We start from the raw sequence: 20,503 nt of genomic DNA on the forward strand, positions 1-20,503 counted from the left end.
AGGCTTCTAGGGCAGTCTTCTGTTCCTCTCAAGGAGAAAGATGAGTGTAGTTGGCTCAGTGTTTCTTCCAAAGCTAAACTGAATGGACGCCATCCTTCGGCAGCTGCCATCTTGGCTGTTTGCTTTAGACTCCTACGGCGCAGCGCTGTCATCATCATGTTACGCCCGCCCAGAGCCCGCCTCTGTCAGATAGACTGATCTGATTGGTCCAATGGCGATTCAACAGGCTCTGCTCGTTCCCATGCAGAGCAACTTTGAATTTGCTAGGGGCGGGGCATCTGGATTTCCAGGTAAGGACCTGTAACTTCCTTTGATTCACTGAAACTTGTCTAAATCCTGGACAGCTCCATCTAACCAGGTGGCTCTGATCTATCTGCTGATCTGACAGGGCAGAGGACACATTTTCCCCACAAATACAACATGCTAACGTTTTTAGCACAAGCCTATGGCATATTATATTGTATACATTAGCCTAGCAGCTCGCAGGGATTTCCTTTCTGTTTCTTATCTGTGAAATTAAAGTAAATCAAAGCTTTGTTTCCACTGAGGGAAATGGTTTCAGCCACATTTCCCCCTGACGCTGCTGGGCACCAACTGGCCACATAACATGCCAATGTGAAAGGATGGCTTTTTTCGTCGGTGTCTGACACAGGAAGTCACTGACCAAGCGCTGATATTCGACAACTTTGGAGTGAGTCTGGGTTGCCGTATGATACTGCTGCGAAGGTGGCTGTTGGTGTCAGATTTCTGACACTAAAATCTCTCTCTCTGTAGTTTTGAATAGTGATTAATGTTAGCTGTAAACGTGGAGGCTATGATTTGATTGGGTTTTTTCGTCATCCATTTTACACTTATGTCAGTGTTAATAATGTTTTAAGGTTTCACTGGAAACCTGAAGAATCTTCACTCCACTGGTGACCTGTTTCACACGCAGGTCGTGAGAATGTTTGTGGCAGTTGATAATGCAGCAGTGCTCCTTGTTGTCAGGCTGGATAAGATATAAACTCAACCACTGTAGCTTCCATCAATCCCACAATGGAGTGTTGCTCACTCCCGCTCACGTCACGATCCTGTTCTCTGTTGGCTGTTGCCTTTAGACGATGACTTAGCGGATGGGTTCAGAGATTGTTTGGTTCCTAACGCTGTGAAATGGAGAACAGAGGGCGTATTAAAGGTGCAGCGGTGCGTGGATGTGATTTACCACAAGGAGGTCAACCTGAGCGGAGCTGCACAGAGTCAACAGAGCAGCGAAGGAACTCTGACGGCGTGTTGGTGAACAGGTGCTGTAAAGAGAGATGATGGACAGCCTCGGTCTTAAAGGGGCAATCATTAGACTTTTATTGCCCCATAGCACAAAATGACTGCTCTCAGTGAAGTCGATCATTAAGGCGGCGGCTGACTGTGCCAGGTGGTAAGATTTCTGTCTCTCCAAACTTACCTTCCATTCAGCACACTGTTTTGGAACATAAACCGCCTGAGGAGCTTCATCACCTCGTGTCTCTCTTCAAATGTCCAATAATGGAAGACGGAGTTCCTTTATGAGCGAGCAGTTGGCCTTCTGAGACGTTTCACTCTCCAGCCAAAATGCAAATGAAATGCAGAGTTATTATAAGAGTGTTTTGCAGCGTGATATTATCGTCTTTACTCTGGCAGCCTCGAGCTGAAGGTGTTAGGTGTGTGTGTGTGTGTGTGTGTGTGTGTGTGTGTGTGTGTGTGTTTACATAGAGTTGTGTTTCCTACGTTTAGAAAGGAGCATAACGTCGCCTGGATTATATCTTTTATCGGCATAATTAGGAGGCATTATTTAACACATATTGCACATATTACACTTTTTTATGACTGTGGTAAAACACTCACAGCAGCACGAGAGGAAGATTTTGGTCTGCAGAGATGAAAGCCTGAGACAGACCTTCACCAAAGTGCTTCTGTTGCCGATACCTCGAGGCTGTGAGACAGTTATTGGGGTGATGAGTGAAGCTGACACTTATGTTTCTCGCCCCTTGGGTTATTTTGTTCTTTAACCCCCTCCTCACATCCATCCATTTTCATCCACTTATACAGGGCAGGGTCACGGGAACGACGTCTCTCTCCCCAGCAACACTTTCCAGCTCCTCCTGGAGGACCCCGATGCGTTCCCAGACCAGATCTATAATCCCTGCAGTGTGTTCTGGGTCTGCCCCGGGGCCTCCTACCAGTTGGACGTCCCTGCAACACCTCCAATGTTCGCACCAAACGCAATGCAGATTTTCACATCAAGTTGAATGCTAGAATATTTTGTATTGACTCGCTTCATATATGCAGATATCTCGCATCATGTGTGCATCAAATCGCTGAATCGATGAATGAACTTTCGCCAGTAAGTCCTCAGCGTTAAATGTCCCTGTAGGATCTCAGTGCTGATTGGCTATTGCGATGCGAATTGCTCGCTGAAGTTCCGATTTTTCACCTCACGTGTATGATGCAAAGTTGCGCTACCTACATCATTTGCATCACGTCTATTGCATCCATCGTGCCTCCTGGCGGGAACTGGCATCTAATCAGGTCTTTACTTTGACTTTACATCTAATTAACCTGCACAAATTGTTTTATTGGCGCCCGGAGTGAACGCAACGTAACGGGAGGCGCCCGGGAGGATCCTGATCAAATGTTGAACCACCTCAACTGCCCCGAGACCCTGGTCCAGTGTTCCACAGCCAGGACAGAATAAGCCCTGCTCCTCACAACGTGTCAAAATAACATCACTTTGATAAGTTAGTATAAACATGTTTAATCCTGTTCCCTAATCCAAACGTTAATATCTTGCCAGAACTCCTTACAGCCACCCCGATACAGACATCAGTGAAAATGCTGTCCTCCTCTGTCTACGTCATGACCCATCATACAGATGAAAGCTCATGATTACTAACTTTATATCAGAGGGGAAGTCTGGGGAAAGAAAGCAGATTTAGGGCGAGGAGAAAATAAAAGACAAGTGAGATCATCTGTGTTTATTTTCTGACTCGTGTAAGAAGCAAAGGAAAAGAACAGAAACTGTGAAGTTACAGAGGCACAAATCTGTTTTAACCCAAACCATATTTCCTTCAACAAACCATCACAACACAGAGAACAGTTTTAAAGACGCAGACAGATGACATCATCCTGTCGATAAGTCAGAGATCACTCAGAGTGTTGTTGTGCAGGACGGATACAAAAGAAGGATTCTGTGGTTTAACTTGGACGACTTGTTAAACAGGAAACGAAGCACTGATACGTGTTGGAGGTAAATTGTGTCGTGCTTTTAAGCTAATTAGACGGATTTTAAATCCAGTTTTTAACAGGAAGTTGGTGTGACAAAGCCAGCTGCTGGGGAGCATAAGAACGCAGTCGAGCTTTTCTTCATAACTGTGCAGCAAAATTTTTGTGTAATCACAGACGTGCTGCAGCTTCTCAGCTTAAACAGGAAAATAATGTGAAGTCTCAGACGTCAGGAGACAAAGTGTGGCGTGAACCTGCTGGACAGATGAGAGGACGCAGTGAGGCTTTGTGTCAAGAAACATTTTTGATTGACGGGGATGCACTTTTATTTGATGAGGACATTTCAGGTCCAAATATTCTGTCAAATAGTGTTTGTTTGTTTGTTTGGGAGGATTACTCTCTTGCAGTTGAGAAAAGTGCAGTAACTCTGATATAACTTTGATGACTCACTGACGTCCAATCATCCGATTAAGCATCATCATTTTTCAGTAGTTTCAGTTTGGTGTCTTTCTCTGATTCATACAGTGCGTGTCAGACTATTGTTCCTCCGATGGTAAGACACAACACGTCAACCTGAGGACGTCCCCTTAATGAATAATATACTGGTGTGGTGGTGTGTCTGTGTCGCTCTGCAGTTACACCTTTGGAGTGGAGTTTCTGTGATTCTCAGATAAAAGTAAGCTTTAAGGAGGGACTTAAAAGAAATGAAAAGAAACTCGGCCAACCTGATTTTCTCGAGCAGATTCTTCCAGAGCCATGACAGCAAACGCTCCGTCCCAAGTGCACAAGGACACGTTTTCCCCACAAATACAGCATGCTAACATTATTAGCACAAGCCTATGGCATTTTACATTGCATAAATTAGCCTAGCGGCTAGCAGAGTTTTCAGTCTATTCATATGAAGCCAGTGTAAATCACACACAGGACTTTTAAAGCAGGTCTGCAGTCTGTTTCCAGCCATTTATCAATACTGTAATGACATCAGTCTGACTAGCAGCACCTGTGTGCTCAGCTCGTAGGTGAGAGCTCAAACTCAAAGTACTGTTTGACACAAGGTGCAGATTACTGCTGACTGTCAGCTGAGCCGAGTTTTTTCAACTGAAAGGAGACGTTCAAAAGAAGAAAACGTGGAGGCGGGACACAGCTGGGACAAGACAGAGGAACACACAGAGTCATTTCATAACTCAGACGCTCATGTTCAACAGGTCAGATAGTAATATTCAGGTGGACGATGATGACGAGGAGGAGGAGAGCTCTGCCCCTTCATGCAGCCGTGGTGGAGGGAGGGAGTGATGTCAGTCCGACAGGTACCTGCAGTGGAGAGAGGCAGAGGAGGAAATGTGTCTTTTCATTTTGTAACGTATAGTGAATTTACGCAATGAATAGAAGAATAAAAGCATCGGGGTCAGCTTATCAGATGATGATTAAAAAATGTTTGGTGTGTTAAAGAGACAAAATAGCAGCATGCGATTTAAAGAAAATATAATACTCACGTGTTGTGTTTGGACCTTAATGTCACTGTGATAAATATACAAATGCATTAACACAGGCAGCCCAGATATTTATATATATATAAATACACACGTCACACGTTATGATCCCGAGTAAAGTTCCAGGTCATTAATATGTGAGATGTGTAACATGTTTAACACTCAGTGAAACTGTTGAGCACATTTTCACAGCGAGTGATTTGCAGTTTCACCTGTATTATTATTATTCATGCCATTATTTGCATAGTTTTATAGTTTTAATGCACGAGACGGAGCCGCTGAAATCTGCCCCTGCAGAGAGATTCTTTTATCAGCTAATTAGCAAAGCTGCACTGTGCTAATTTCAAATCAAAGTGGCAGCTGAACTGCTCACTCACCGTTTATTACAGGCTTAATAATTCCACAGTAAAAGAAGAAGAATCAGCTCAGAGCTGTTTTCTGCAGAGCTGCCGTCACCTCCTCCGTGTTCCTGCTCCACTTCCTACAGAAACAGATCATATTTCTGAGATCTCTGCCACATAACAATCAATTAAGACATTGATCACTGTAAAGAAAGAAAGCAGAAACACATAAAAGTCTCTGTTTTCCACCAGAGACAGAAGAGTTCTTTGTTTCTCCCAGAATCTGTATTGAAACAAACATGAGCCAAATATTGACTGAGAAACAAAATACATTTTATATCAAGAGGTGGGTCTGTGTTGCCTGTGGTAGCTATTAACCCCAGTATTGATCCGAGCCAGTTGTCTGGTCATGGCAGGAATTAATAATTGAGCTACTCAACAGCAGACTCTTTAAAAACTCGGCTCTTCTTTCAGACTGTGAATCTATTTTTTCTGTGTGATCTCAGCCGTCAGTCCGTCTGTGCCTCTGTGTGTTTGACACAGTAACTAAGACAACTGATTAAAAGCAGTCACGTTTTTCATTAAACTGAACCAGATTGTGCTGCAAACACAGAGATATGAGATAAGATGTGGAGGGAGATGTTAAGCTTGATCATGAGACTCTGATTATTGATAACAGTTATTAAAACGTTTCATTTCCACAATACTTTTTATCCATAAATTCTAAAGTTATAGAAGATATTTTATTTTTCCTTTTTCTTCTGTCTTTGCTCCTTGAAATATTCCTGACACATCTGTGATATAAAAAAAAAAAAAAAAAAGCAACATCACTTGATTTTTTTGAATCTTTACTGGAGCGACTGACGCCAGAGGAGAGCCGATAAAAGCCTTAAAAGCTTTATGAAACATGTCACATATCAGCTTCATGCTTCCTGTACCGGTGCGTATCCATTACTGCTCTCCACTTTGGATAAACGGACAAACACTTTGCTTCAACTGTGTCTTCACTCTGCACTCGTACATACAAACCATCATCTTCATCTTCAGCTGGAGCTGTGTCATCTGAAAGAATGTGCAGAAATATGTTGGACTCAGATGGATCTGGTTCCAGATTCACGCCGACCTGCGATCTCAGATAAGTGCTCCTCTTCTGGGAGGATAATTGCTGGATGAGTGAGATCAGGTTTGAGGATTTGAGGATGTTCTTTACATCAGAGGACTGGATGAAGTTATTGTTTGCTGCTCCGCTGCTTCATCTCTTCATAACTGTGAATAATCCCCTCAAAGCGGTGAGCAGGAACAAATGATCAGAGTGAGAGCAGGTTGCAAAATTACGACATGCTCATGCAGCCGCGTGGACGTTTATAAGATCATGTGCGATGCCTTTGTTCCTGTCAGTGTCAGCGTTGCTTTATCTTCTCAGAGGAGAAAACTGTCTTTGATTGAAGGAACTGATGCTTGAAAACAGACATGACCCAAAATGCACTTCAGGAATGATTTAAAAACTCATGACTCACACAAGAAAACATTAGCAAACAGTTGAAAATAAAACAAACCTAAAAACACCCCCCTTTACATAAAGAGCACACCTGAGGGCTAACTATGAGGGCTGCAGTGGTACACTGGGAAGCTTTACGGGTCAGACACACCAGACCAGCTTCAGAGAACTAGCGGCGACGAAGGTCCCCTGCTGCGTTGCCTCATGTCGCCGTGTCTCGGCCAGAAAGTTGCCCATGGACACACCGCAAAGTCTACGGCCGACGGCCAACCAGCACATATGTTCTGCTCCTGTGTGAGAGGAAATAACTCTCCACAACAGCAGACAGCTGTCGTCTGTATTCATCATTCAAAAAGTGAAACAGGAAGAGTGTCTTGATGCTAGTTAGCCAGTTAGCACACTAACAATACAATCGGAGCATATTTACTGTGCTCCAGTGAACAAACCCAAACCGTCAGGAAGTGTTTCTGCTGAACAGCTCAGTGGATAAAGAAAAATTTTCTGAGCTTAGGACCTGCGTTCACATAGTGCCGGCATCTTTTTCAATTGTTCTCAAAAGAGGAGCGAGCACATGTGACGCCATGGAGCCGCCTGGAGGAAAAGCGTTGAGTCAGATTCTAGAGCGCTCCACCTATTGCGTGCAGCTGCTCCGAGCACTTTAAGTTGAAAATCTCTGAACTTTTCAGGAAGGCACTGGTGACGTGCTGTGCATTAAGTTGGTGCATCGATAAAAACTAAGTGAAAACAGATTAGTGAGACATTGGGGTGGCTGGACTGAGACATCCGTCCATTTCCATCCACCTATCCGTGGCTAGTTGCAGGATCAGCCGGCTGAGAGAAGCGTTCAGGAGACCCTCCTCAGCAACATCTTCCAGCTCCTCTTGAGGGACCTCAAGTGTTTGCAGATGAGATAGATCCCTCCAGCATGTTCTGCCCTGGGGTCTCTTACCAGTTGGACAGGAGGTGCCCAGGTGCCATCCTGATCAGATGAACCACCTCACCTGGCTCCTCCCAACGTGAAGGAGCAGCAGCTCTATTCTGAGCTCACTTTTTTACGTCTGAGCTCCTCACTGTGTCTCTAAAGATCCTGACGCACCAGACCCATTGTCAGCTGTTGGTCAGTGTCAGGCCATCGGTGAGCGCCTGTCACCCTCAATTTTGCAGTGTGTCTCTGCACCGTTGGCACCTATCGGCATGTGGAGTTGGTGTTGGCGATGGTGGAGCCCATCGATAAGAGAAGTCACTCTGATTGTCAGTTCAGCTCAGCACACGAGAAGAGAAACAGAAGTGAGGAAAGTAAACAAATGACTGAAGTCATGAGGGCAGTAGATCCAAACTTATGTGAGGTTTGATTATGTTTTTATCCACTGAGCTCTTTAGCAGCAATGCCTCTTAATTGTGTTGGGTTTTGTGTTTTTAATAAATATTATTAGTTATTTCAACAGCAGGTTGTGTTTAACGTGCTAACTGGCTAACTAGCATCTTGAGTCCGTCCTGTCAGTCTTCCTGTTTCACTTAATAATGAAAACACACCAGTGTAGGAAATTAACTTTTCCTTCTACTAGTCACTCAGACTTTTTACCAGCCTCCATTCTGTTATCACACTTCTGTGTGTACTTAAATTTAGTCCTACGTTTGTCTGTACAAAGAAAAAACAAAAACAACTAATACACATTGCTCTCATAAAAGGCATCAGTTTAATATTTCATTTAATGCTTATTCATTTTTAATTCTCTCCCTCACACGGACACACACACACACACACACACACACACACTTCAAATGCAGAAAAACAAAATGCAGACACCCAAGCAAAATAAATAAATAAATAAATGTATTATTATTACTTGAACTTAAAAGAAATCCCCTTTTCCCTTTTTACTTTTGGTTCATGAACTGGAGTTGTCTCCTCTTCAGTGGGCTCTAGATCTAGAGCTTTGCTTTCAGGCTCAGCTCCGTCTTCACCACAATGGAACAGCACAACGCGGCATCACTGCTGACGCCGCACCGATCAGCCTGTCCATCTCACGCTCCATTTCATCCTCGTGAAGACCCGGAGATACTTGAACTATTGCACAGTAACTCTTCCCAACCCAGAGAAAGCAGTCCTCTGTTTTCCAGCCGAGAACCACAACGTCAGACGTGTTGACCCTCAGCCCGACCGCTTCACACTCAGCTGCAAACCGCCCCAGTGCATGCTGGAGGTCACAGTGCTGGGAGCAGACTGGAGTTAACACCGTGCTCCCAGAGAGGGTTCATTCTTGGATTATTGAAGATGGCAGGTTGCCTCCACTAATGCAGAGACCTCAGCACATTAGCATGACACAGTCCTCCCAGTAAACACGCAGGCACAGAGCCATAAACGTGCTGCACTAATGCACGCATGCTCTCACACACTGTATTCTGGCAGATGAACAATGCGTCGTGCACACAAGTAAGATGCAGTTCTTCGCATGTATCATTACACAGGAGAAGATGGAAGCTGTGTGTGAAGTGAAATATTAAACATAGAGCTGCAAACACAAACATGAAAATGTTTGAAAAGTAAGAGGCAGAATATTCCAAAGTTAGTTAGTGTTATTGTGTCGCTGCCGACAGTTCAAACGTCACAGTTACTGAGAGAAAAGCATATTAATAAAGAGTTTCCTGCCAAAACAGTTCTTTGTGACCCGAGGAAATTTCTCTTTGTATTTCATTTTGAACAGAGGAAGCCCAACACTATCTGTCCCCTCTCCTCCGCCTGTCAGCCCTTTTCTACTCTCTCTTTTCACCACATTTCTATTTTCCCCTCTATCTGCCTCCCTCCCTTTCACTCTAAATTAAATACAAACTTGAAAGAGACTCCTGGCCCACACCAAAGCCCGACGAGCCAGAGTAAATAAACAGCGTGTCTTTGAGGGGCCCTCGCAGCGTCGCGGAGTAGAAAGAACAGAGGAAAACAAAAGACAAGGAGACGGAGAGGACGGGAAGGTCAGAGAGACGACCTGACGTCCTGAGAGACGAGTCTCAGAGAAAGTGCCAAAATCAGTTTACTGTCAGGTCTGCGCCACGCTGCAGGCCCATAGTCACGCTAACAAGCTTCAGATATTAGACGGCTCGTTCATTTATTCATTCACTCAGTGCTTCATTCATCGAGTCATGAAGTCCCAGTCATTTCTCCACGGACTCTGTTACGTGACTCAGAGCTGGAGCTTGTCAGGTTGGATGAACGTGACTCTCTCCTGGTGGAGACGTCGGAACAAAACAACAACTGTGTTAGAAAATATCTGATTCTTTGGCTGGACGGAGAGTTGTTAAGTGTCTTTATTAATGGAAACAATCATTCATTCATAATTTATTTGATCTGTTTTTCTGGAAAATCAGTTAAAATCTGAACTAAATCTGGACGTAAACTTGACTGATGATTGATGTGTTGATTGACTCGTTGACTCAGTGGCTATTTGTCCCCTACAGGAAGTGCTGGTACTTCAGTGACATTCAACCGGAATGGCGACGCCCCCGGACGCTACGACCTCTTCCAGTACCAGTGGAACAACATCACAGGTCCAGGCTACCGCGTGATTGGACAATGGACGGAGACCCTGCAGCTCAACGTGAGTTCATATTTGATTATTTTAATGTGTACATGAACTAAAAAACCCGAGGGTAACTTCCTGTCTTCATACGATCAGATGAGCAGGTGAATCTGCTGTTTGTCTCTGATTGTACAAACTAAACTTATTATCAGCTGTGGCGAAGACTTTGTGGCGAGGATGAGGAGGACAGTGGTGTATCAACACAACAAAGTACACAGAGAGAACTCTTAATATTGTGAAGCCAGTTTTTCTCCGTCTGTGTGATGGTGTTGGAGACAGGCAGCGACATGAACCGATGACATCACCTTCAATATCAATAAACTGTGAGTAAACAAGTGAACAGCGCTCTGTGAAGCGGCAGGGGCGTGGCTACAGGGCTTGGCAGGGTCGAGCATGTCGTCATCTGTGTGAACTGAGTCAATTTTGGTGGTTGAAGGTCACGGTAACAGTGACCTTCCATCCCTCTCATTCTTGTGAATATATCTTAAGAACGCCTCCAGGAAATTTCTTTAAATTTGGCACAAACGTCCACTTTGTGTCAAGGATGAAGGGATAAGTATGTGGTGGTCAGAAGTGAAACGTCATGGTCATTGTGACCTCGATGGTCACAGTCTCGTAAACGCTTTAGCTCAAGAACAGCTTCAGGGAATTTTTTTGACTTTGGCACAAACATCAACTTGGACTCAACAATGAACTGATAAGATTTTGGTGGTCAAAGGTCAGTGTGACCTCACAAACATGTTTGTGTCCATAACTGAAGAATTCATTCACTAATTCCGACCAAACTTGACACAAATGTCTAACAGGATAAAATAACGAAGGTCAAAAGGTCAAAGGTCAGCTTGACTGTGACATCATCATGTTTTAACGTCATATCTCAGGAACAGAAGGGGAGACATTTGGTCAGATACTGAATTGGTGACTCTAATCTTGAAACTGTGCTGATTGTATAGATCTTCTGTGTGTGAAGCATCCATGTTTTCACTGACATGGATGGAGACTGTCAGAGACACTGGACTGGTGGGCGGAGTCATACAACCACAGGGTGGACTGGTGGGCGGAGTCATACAACCACAGGGTGGACTGGTGGGCGGAGTCATACAACCACAGGGTGGACTGGTGGGCGGAGTCACAACCACAGGGTGGACTGGTGGGCGGAGTCACACAACCACAGGGTGGACTGGTGGGCGGAGTCATACAACCACAGGGCAGTGATTCTAGTTTTAATTTATTTGTTATTTGCAGCTGCATTTCTTGATGTTTTGTTTGTGAATTACTGATTTGATTGAACAGGTCGTGCTTGTCGTCCTTTGTGTGTGTGGATATTGAATTCGCTCAGATGTTTGAGGGAAACTTTGTCTCACATCAAACTATGATTTTTACCAGGCCTCTTGTTCAGCTGCTGAACTGAGGTGGTGATTGAGAGGTAAATTTGTTTATTGCAGAAAGATGACAGAATCTTACTGATTGTGATATTTTTGATGATGCCAGTTAGAGTAAAAAAACATAACAGAAAAAAACTTTCCACTGAATGAATAAAGTTGTTTGTGGTTTTCTTGTTGATCAGACTGAGGATAGTTAGCAGGATGGAAAACACCCACAGCTGCACTACAGACTAAATACTCTTATGAATATGCATGCTGGTCCATCTATCAGTACATTTGTTAGTGACATCAGATCTTGTGGTAACTGCAGTTTTACGGGCCACAAACACGCCACGTTTTTTTCGCCATCAATTCATTGTTTTCAGTGTCACCACGCAGCAGGCGCTCGAACGCCAGAGCTGTCCGTTGCAGGGATCACGTGTCTGACCAGTCTGGGGACGTCCACATCCTCCCTGTGATGTGTTGTCATGTGAGCCAGGCTCGGACACACTGGAAGATTATCAGGCCAGCTCACACCAGATCTGACCATCCTCACAACTAATTAGAGGCTTGTTCAGGACAGATAGTCGGAGGAGATTATCTGTTAGTGTGAGAGGGTTACAAATTTATTAGGCTGTTGGATCAGGATGGGCACAACAGAGCCAAATGGACCACACCACAGGAATGTGTTGAACGCAGACAGCGCTCCTGTTCAGCTCGTCAGTGTGTTGTCAGAACTGGACGCCAACATGCTGCCACGCTACTTAAATAAAAACTGCTCACACGTGCATCTGTCACTCTGTCCATAGACTTTACACCAGGATGACATCACACACATTAAAATGGTGGATGGGTCCAACAACCACTGTCTTTCACCCAGGAGGCCAGTGTTCACTTCCTGTAAGACTGTAAAGCCAAACTCTTCTTCTTTTTCTCTAAACCCAACCACGAGTGTGTCGACATCCCAGAACATCAACAACCAACACACCCAGGAAACCTTGAACGTCATATGTGGACGTGGAAAGTCCATGAGCAAACATGACGAAAATGAACGATCTGATTCAACGTGAATCAGATCAGATCAGATGATGGATGAGAGGAGCAGCTGCTGCAGAGACGAGTGAAAGCAAACATTCAGACCCAGAGTAACAAACGTATAAGTTTCAGTCTCACTGTGTTTGGTGTTCTGCTGCTCCGTCTGTGTCCACAGTGCGCTCTGCCCCGTGAGTGTCGTGTGATGAAACACTGAACACTTTATATAGTCACTTAATTTTGGTGCAAAGGAAAAGACCAGGAGCAAAGAGATTTAGTCCACCGATTAATCACAGGTGTGTGTCTGCCAGAGATGGGACCAAGTCACACATGTGCAAGTCTCAAGTAAGTCTCAAGTCTTAACCTTCAAGTCTCAAGTAAGTCTCAAGTCATTTTTTCTTGGGCAAGTCAAGTCAAGTCAAGTCAAGTCAAGTCACAGGTTATGTCAAGTCAAGTCCTGTAATAGGTCAAGTCAAGTCCAAGTCCAAGTCAAGTCACCTTATTATTGTAATTTTACCTGCAGAATCTGATCTTAATAAAGTGAAAAGACAAGATATAAGTAACTGTCAGTAAACATTGACTTCATCGCTACAATGTTTACTTTGCAGGCACGACCCCCATGCGTGTGCATGCACACACGCGCGCACACACACACACACACACACACTAACCAAGGCAGCGGTCAAAATCACCCATTTAGCTCATTTAACCCTGTGTTGCTCGTTTATAAAACATACAGCCGGTCTTGTGATGAACTGGTCGGAATGTTCGGGTTAATGGGTTAATGTTAACAAATAAATTAAAAAACAAGTTCCACCAAACCGTGTCTCAAGTCAAGTCAAGTCCCGAGTCTTTAACTTCCAAGTCCGAGTCAAGTCTCAAGTCTTTTATTTTTTGTCAAGTCAAGTCACAAGTCATCAAAACAGCAACTTGAGTCGACTCGAGTCCAAGTCACAATGACTCGAGTCCCCATCTCTGGTGTCTGCACCTGGTGCACAGAATAGAGAAGATAGTGGTTTTGAGAGGAAGAGGCCGCACACATGCAGTGTCTCTAACTGCCTGGAAAACACAAGGTCCGGCGCTGGGCGCTACTCTGTGCCAGCTTTCAAGGGCGCGGAGACAGGTTGTGTCCGAGGTTGCTAAGCGACCATAACCAGCACCATATCAGAGCCTAATTACCTGAGGTCAGAGCTGATTGTCTTCCAGGAGCTGTCTGTAATTGTGTATTAGGCCAAAACATTGTCTGTGGGACAGATGTGATGCTCTGACAGCTCTGCACTAACATGATCAGCTTCTCCTCCATATTTATCACACACTGATATTTACTGAAGAAGGAAAGATATCTGTCAGCTGTGATTGGTTGGTCCTCGTCACATGACATGCAGTGTGTGCTGCTGCCTTCCAAAAGTTGGACTCTGTTTATTTCAGGGTGCAGCCGTCGGGCCCTGAAAAAAAGGTGTTCAGGAATGTATGCACGCCATGACGGTGTCGCTCTGCCATTTGAGCGCGCCTGCTGCTACGCTGAAAATAATGAATTTGAGGGCACAAACATGCGGCATGTTTACGGCCTCTAATGCAGTGAGAGCAGTGATGTCACTGGATCTCTCATTTTATTCATTCATTTTCCATAACTACTTATCCTGTTAGGGGTCACGGGGGGTGGAGCCTATCCCAGCTGACACTGGGCGAGAGGCGGAGTAACCCTGGACAGGTTGCCAGACTATCACAGGCCACTGCAGCAAATATGAAAAACTAATGACATTAGGTCTGAAGGTCTGAACTTAAAAGTGGAAACAGAACAAAACTTTGAGCCTGTGAAATAATCGGTGAAGTCACGCTGCGTGTAAACGTGCACAGCGTGTCTCTGTAGCTCTGCTCTGATCTCTGCTACATTCATGTTAAACATGACGTCATTCACATTATCTCACCCGTCTATGTGGGCGCTTTATGCTTTTTTCTTTTCAGACCAGGTTTTTGTTGGTCTGACCAGACCTCATTTTAAGACCTACCCACCCCAGGGAGCACAGATGGGTGTGAGACAATGTGGCTGCTGGCCGTGAAGATGATAACTGCATCTGTCTGAAACCAGCCGCTGTGCCGTGTGTTGCTGTGTGGCGGCCGCACAGCGAGGTAGCACCTCAGTCTCGTCAGCAGAGCCATTTGTTGAGTGCACGAACAGAAAATCAAATGAAACTGAACAAATGAACGTTTGGATTCTTTCTGAGCTCTGATAAAACATGTGGTGAGAACTTCTCAGTAAAGAAACAGAGTGAAGTCTGAGTTGTTATTTCCTCACCTGTGGAGTGACGTCTGTGGTTTTAAGCCTCTGTGTACTCACAGCTGATAGTCTTTCATTATTCTGCTCAGAGGCTGCTGCTCTGTTTCCACAGATACTGTTCGCTGCAAAGCAAAGTGATGTTGAATTATTAACCAGACTTATCCGTCAGTAACAGGCGCTGCGTTCCGGAAAGTTGGGCTGAGTCGCCGCGCCGCTCTGGAGAATGACGCCTCTGTGTCGCATCATTCATGCCTCAGCGTGAACACGCTGGAGGATCTAACAGGTTTCTGCTGTGTGTCTGATCCAGTAAGAGTTTATACTGTGTTGAATCACAGCAGATCAATCTGTGAGAGGAATGTGGTCATATTATGGGATGTATGTTAAAACTGTGCACAGCATGACAATCCTCAACATTAGACCTCTGAGTCTGGTAGCTGCCCCCTCCTCACACCAATCGCACAGTGGTTTCAAACCAGTACAGCACTGGTGTGGGTAGGTAGATGTACGTGAGCCCCAACGGCACGCTGTTACACATGAAATCATCCAGCATATTTGATATTAGCCCCACCAGCTACAATATTTAAATTCTACTTACATATTAATTCATCACTAATGATAAGCTAATAATTTAATACAGTCTCAGACTCACGTGGGGCCGATTTTCTCTGCATTACGAGCACTTTATAGTATAGCACTTTAAGTATAAAACATTTATAATACTTTTACTTCAGATTAAACTCCAGAGATTTCCCACATCGGCATCTGTTTCCAAAACCCGGTCTCACTTCACAGTCGTTGATTGCCAGCACTTGGTCAGAGACATCCGGAGTCAAACACCGACGAAAGCAGCCATCCTTTCATGTCAGCATGACACGTGGCTGGTTGCCATCATTGTTTATTGGTGACTGACAGTGTCAGGGAAAGGTGCCAGGACAACAAAGAAAGTTGAGGGCGTGAGAGGAAAATGTTTTGAATTTTTGTCGACTAAAACTATGAAGGATAAAAATGACCAGAATGTGACAAAAACTAATGAATATTTTCGTCTTAAGACTAAATCTAAAGTCACTGTCAACACTGACACTGTGTCACTGCAACAAGAGGGTAAATAATAACAAAAACAAAGTAAACAACAATATAGAAACATCTGTATCAGTGTGCCCTGTCCACCAAACTGTTACTTTAAACATATCAGCACAGAATTTCCAAATCGGTGCATCGGTAATAACGACACCTGTTTATTTCAAACCTCTCCATGAAGCTCTCAGCTCACTGAATGACATCAGATCAGAAGACATTTGTTCCCACAGTTTGTCCTTCAGCCGCAGCGTCTCTCTCCAGGCTCAGTGATGCCTCACAGCAGTCCTGATGTTACCTGAGAGGACGCACTGCTTTACAGGAACAGTCAGGGAACACAGGTGTGTGTGTAACGCCACAGATGACATCACAGACTGTCAGTATACACTGTACTCCTGCGTATACACACGACTACACCACAGTAGTAGAGAAACATGTTGTCACGGAGGAAGTATCATACGTGCTCCTTGTGTTGCTCCTGCTGTCCTCGTGTCCTCAGCAGGTGTGAAGCAGCCATGTTTCCTTCCACTCTGGCTGTGATTTGAGCCGCAGCATTCTTCTGCTTCTGCATTCAAGGCCATGTCTCTGCTTCTTCACAACACTAAATAATTCACCTCGATAGCCCCCGGTAAGCCAGATGTGGCAGAGCTGTTGCTATTAGGCCTCCCATTATTGCTCCTTCCCTCCATCCTCACAACTCCTCTGTGTGTATTCTGCGCTGCTCTCCACATTACAGAGGGGAGCTATTACCGAAACTATATGTTCAAGCGTGACAGTCAGACCTAATATGATTTAGTCGAGGTACATGTACAGTGACTTTCTGAGGCGCAGAAGACTAATCAGCATATTTAGAGGATTAGTAACCTTTGTTTGAACCTGCTGCTGTTAGCAGAGTTGCAGAAGAAGAAAAGCCCGCGCCCCAAGGGGACGTCTGCCATGTTATGTATGGATCAATTATCTTAATGTGCCACGCTGACATACGTGCTCTGCCCCTCATGTCCTCTTAAATCATGTGTCAGTGATGTATGTAAATGAGGAGAGGGGAAATATTCAGGTGCTTCTGTGAGGTGAGAACATGTCCGCACGTTCACCTGTGATGAGGTTTATTTGTTTCCGATGGAGAAACACATCATCATGTTCCTCCCTGTGTCATGTCCTCCTCCTGCTCCTCCTCCTGCTCCTCCTTAGCTCCCTGCTGGCACTGGGCTTTGCTGTGGCTTAATGGGTCAATCAGACTATGTTTCGGTCTGATGGGTCTCTGTCAGGCTTTATGTGGCCGTACTCTGCACCAGGACGACTCTGTCACTCTGCCGCCACAGTCCATCAGAACCACCGCTGTACCTCCGCAGCTGAAAACTCCTGCTGACCAATCACATGTATGAATACACACACACACACACACACACACACAGTTAGATTGTCTCATTCATAACTTGGGAATCCATCATCATCCTCACTGTGACCTCGTCACATGTCCACGTTTGGTCATGGACTTTCCACGTCCACACATGACGTCCAAGGTACCCTGGGTGTGTTGGTTGTTGACGTTCTGGGACGCCGTGTCAACTTCAGTCTGATCTCTGAGGACGCTCCGCTGCACAGCGTTGACATGATGCTGGCAGACGGGCCTCTTGTGGATGTTGGTGTGTTAATTGTTGGGAGACGACACTCTCTCCTCTGTGGTCCTCCCAGGGGGACAACAGGGAGGACCACACTCTCCTCTGTGGTCCTCCCTGTTGTCCCCCTGGGTTTGGACGTGGATGTGTCCTCTTCCATCTGATCCTGCTGCTACTGGACGGAGTTAAAGAGGAGAAGCTGGCGGCGTTCCTCTGTACTGGGAGGGTCTTTGTTTCCTGGTGCAACAGTCTGTGTGTTTCCTCTTGGACGCTGATAGATGAGAGTCTCCTCCCTGTGGTGACGGACAGCCCAAACTGTGTGTCCGTCTCCTTCTGGTCTGCTGCAGGGTGATGTCACTGACGTGGTGCTGAGAGGAGTCGATCCTGTGAGCAGCTCTGATCTCTCTCATCAACACTGACGCCCATGTGGCAGTTTGTATGGTAGCGTGTTGGCTGGTGCTTCATGCATGCATCAGGCTCAACCTGCAGGTGTTCTCCTCCTCCTCCTCCTCCTCCAGGTCTGCAGAAAGTGTTTCCTGTTTCTTCTGCTGTACAGACGTCAGCCATGAGAGTTCGTCCTGTCGTCATGTTCCTGTCCTCACAGTCGAGATGAGAGAAGTTTAAGGTTGGTAGAGAGCTCTCGAGGAAAACTTCTTCCAACTGTGCAGAAAGACACAAATTCTTTTGAGGTCGGCGCTACACGACCAGAAAAACAGAGGAAAAGGGCATATTTACTGGAGGAAGAAAGCCTACAACTACCAGAATGCACTGCACCACACAAGCCCTTAACTTGTACATTAAAGTAATATTTTGGCAGGGGAAGTGTTAAACGCTCTCGAAGGAGTCAAGGAGAGAGGAGTCGAGGAGAGAGCAGGCTGTCAGTGGAGAAGGAAGCGAGGATACACAAGTGCAGCCTTAACTTAAGTCTTTTACCGACAGACACATTTCCTGATTGGATATCAGTTATTGATTGGAGAGCGCAGAGCTGCAGCTGATTGGACCGATCTGATGCATCCATACTCAGTCAGATATTGTAAATAAAAACACAGGTTAGATTTGTTTGTGACCTGAAACGTCTCCATCTTTATTTCAGCTGTTTGTTTCTGTGAAGCCAAGTTGACAACAAGTGTTGGAGATGTAAAGTAGAAATATTAAAGCTATTCATGTCAGTAAAAGTCCAGTGAAACAAATAAATGATGTCCAATCAGAAGTGGCGGTGAAACGAGGGACATGTTGGATCACCTGGTCGCAGCCACACCACGATGTCGTGTGGCTCACTGAGGGATTCACACAGGAGGATTAAACACTTCACATCCATGATACAGGATTACCAGCCTCATTTAGGAAATGGATGTTTCTGACGATGACATCGCCATGACACGACACAACACGACCCCTGCGGAGCTGCGTTCAACATCCACAGACCTGCACAGTCAGACAGCGTGACGTATAATATGAGGAGTCTGTCAGTCACAGTCAGAGCGCTCCTCAGGTCTTTAAACTCTTCACAGAGCGGACGATGTTATTTTTCTTTCATTAAAGAGAAGGACGCCGCAGGACACAGACAATAGTTTTGCCTCATTCATCTCCTCCCTGCTCCCCTCCTCTCTCCTGACATCTGCTGCTAATCCTCTCCAGGCTGGAGACCCCGTTTCATCCCATTCCAGCCTCAATTGAGATTAATTCAATTTATCACTTGTAATTTCTTTTCCCCCTCAGTAAACGCCTTGTGTATTAGCCTGGCAGTCGGTCTCCTCAGAGGGCCAATGTGATTATGCATGCTACGTGATACTTTGTGCATTCGGGGTTTGTACATGTGTTGTCTGGAGCAGCGAGGAGCGCGAGGAGGCGGGGAGTCTTCCACACGGCTCCTGTTGCTGCTGTGTCTCCTGGATGAGTCACACCCACTGAGCGGTCTCGCTTTGGTTGTTTGGTCCGCACCAGGGTGTGACTGACAGCTTTCACACCAGCCCAAACGAACCGTACTAACAGATGGACCAAACATGTTGGGAGTGAACGCAGCCTGAGGTTGTGTATCAGCTGTGTATTGACATTACTGTCAGTGAGGCGTCAGCTGACACTACAGTGAGCGTAAAGACAATGACGGAGGGATGACAGGTCCTCTCTACTTTATGAACCAACACTCTCTGCGAGACAGGACGCAGTCTGATGATCTGAGAGCCTCCATGATGTCACTGTGCACGGCCGCCATGGAAACACACGCTCCACACACTCCTCAGAAACACATGATCTGACAGGATGATTACAGTGTCTATCAAAGAGGAGCGCCGGAGCTCAGCGGGGAGAGACATGAAAAACACCAACGGACACATCAGTCTACACACACACACACACACACACACACACACACACACACACAACCCTGGACATGCAAACACACACGCATACACATGAGTTATGAAATGACAGCGCCAAAGAAGCATTTCCTGTTCTGACTGAGGAAGGGACGCAGCTTACTGAGACATTAATTCTTCACGTTTCATCTTCTCACAGAGCAGAACACACATTATTCCTCAAATCACACAAAACCTCATTTACGTGAAATTACAATCTGAGTGACATTGGTGCAGAAAAACGACCTCTGTGTTCCGTCTGCAGCTTCTGTTTTCAGAGGGAAACGAGCCTCCAGTGGGATGAATGTGACAGTTAAAGGTGATTGTGACCCGGCAGCAGCAGAGGCGGTGGCGGCGGTGGCGGTGGCGGCGGTGGCGGCAGCGGCGTTATCTGTAAGGCCTCAGAAATCTCTTGGCTCAACTCAGAAATCTGTGGCTGCTGGTCTTTCATGTGTGAGAGCCACAGAGAGAGAGAGATGGAGAGATTCTGATGGATGCTAAGCCTCATTAGGAGTAATGAAATTTGACCTTGATCTGTGTGAGAGCGATCCCTCCCAGCCCTCCCAGCTGTGTTATCAGTCAGATGGAGAGATGTGAGCGAGCACTCTGAGCGTCACTCTGAGCAGGTCCAGGATCAGTCGGCAGGT

General features: G+C 45.6%; 1 protein-coding gene and 1 pseudogene across 2 annotated transcripts in view; one reads left to right on the top strand and one right to left on the bottom strand.

Annotated features, from left to right (window-relative positions):
- Positions 1–20,503, bottom strand: part of LOC125894781 (nuclear factor 7, brain-like) — a 427,838-nt pseudogene that overhangs the window by 352,398 nt on the left and 54,937 nt on the right.
- Positions 1–20,503, top strand: part of LOC125894638 (metabotropic glutamate receptor 7) — a 410,460-nt gene that overhangs the window by 289,754 nt on the left and 100,203 nt on the right. For both annotated transcript variants that reach the window (XM_049586190.1, XM_049586197.1), the window contains exon 7: positions 10,017–10,156. In XM_049586190.1, coding sequence (XP_049442147.1) covers positions 10,017–10,156 — 140 coding nt within the window. The remainder of the gene's footprint in view (positions 1–10,016; positions 10,157–20,503) is intronic.

This window comes from Epinephelus fuscoguttatus, linkage group LG1, assembly GCF_011397635.1.
Source record: "Epinephelus fuscoguttatus linkage group LG1, E.fuscoguttatus.final_Chr_v1".
NCBI classification, from domain to species: domain Eukaryota; kingdom Metazoa; phylum Chordata; class Actinopteri; order Perciformes; family Serranidae; genus Epinephelus; species Epinephelus fuscoguttatus.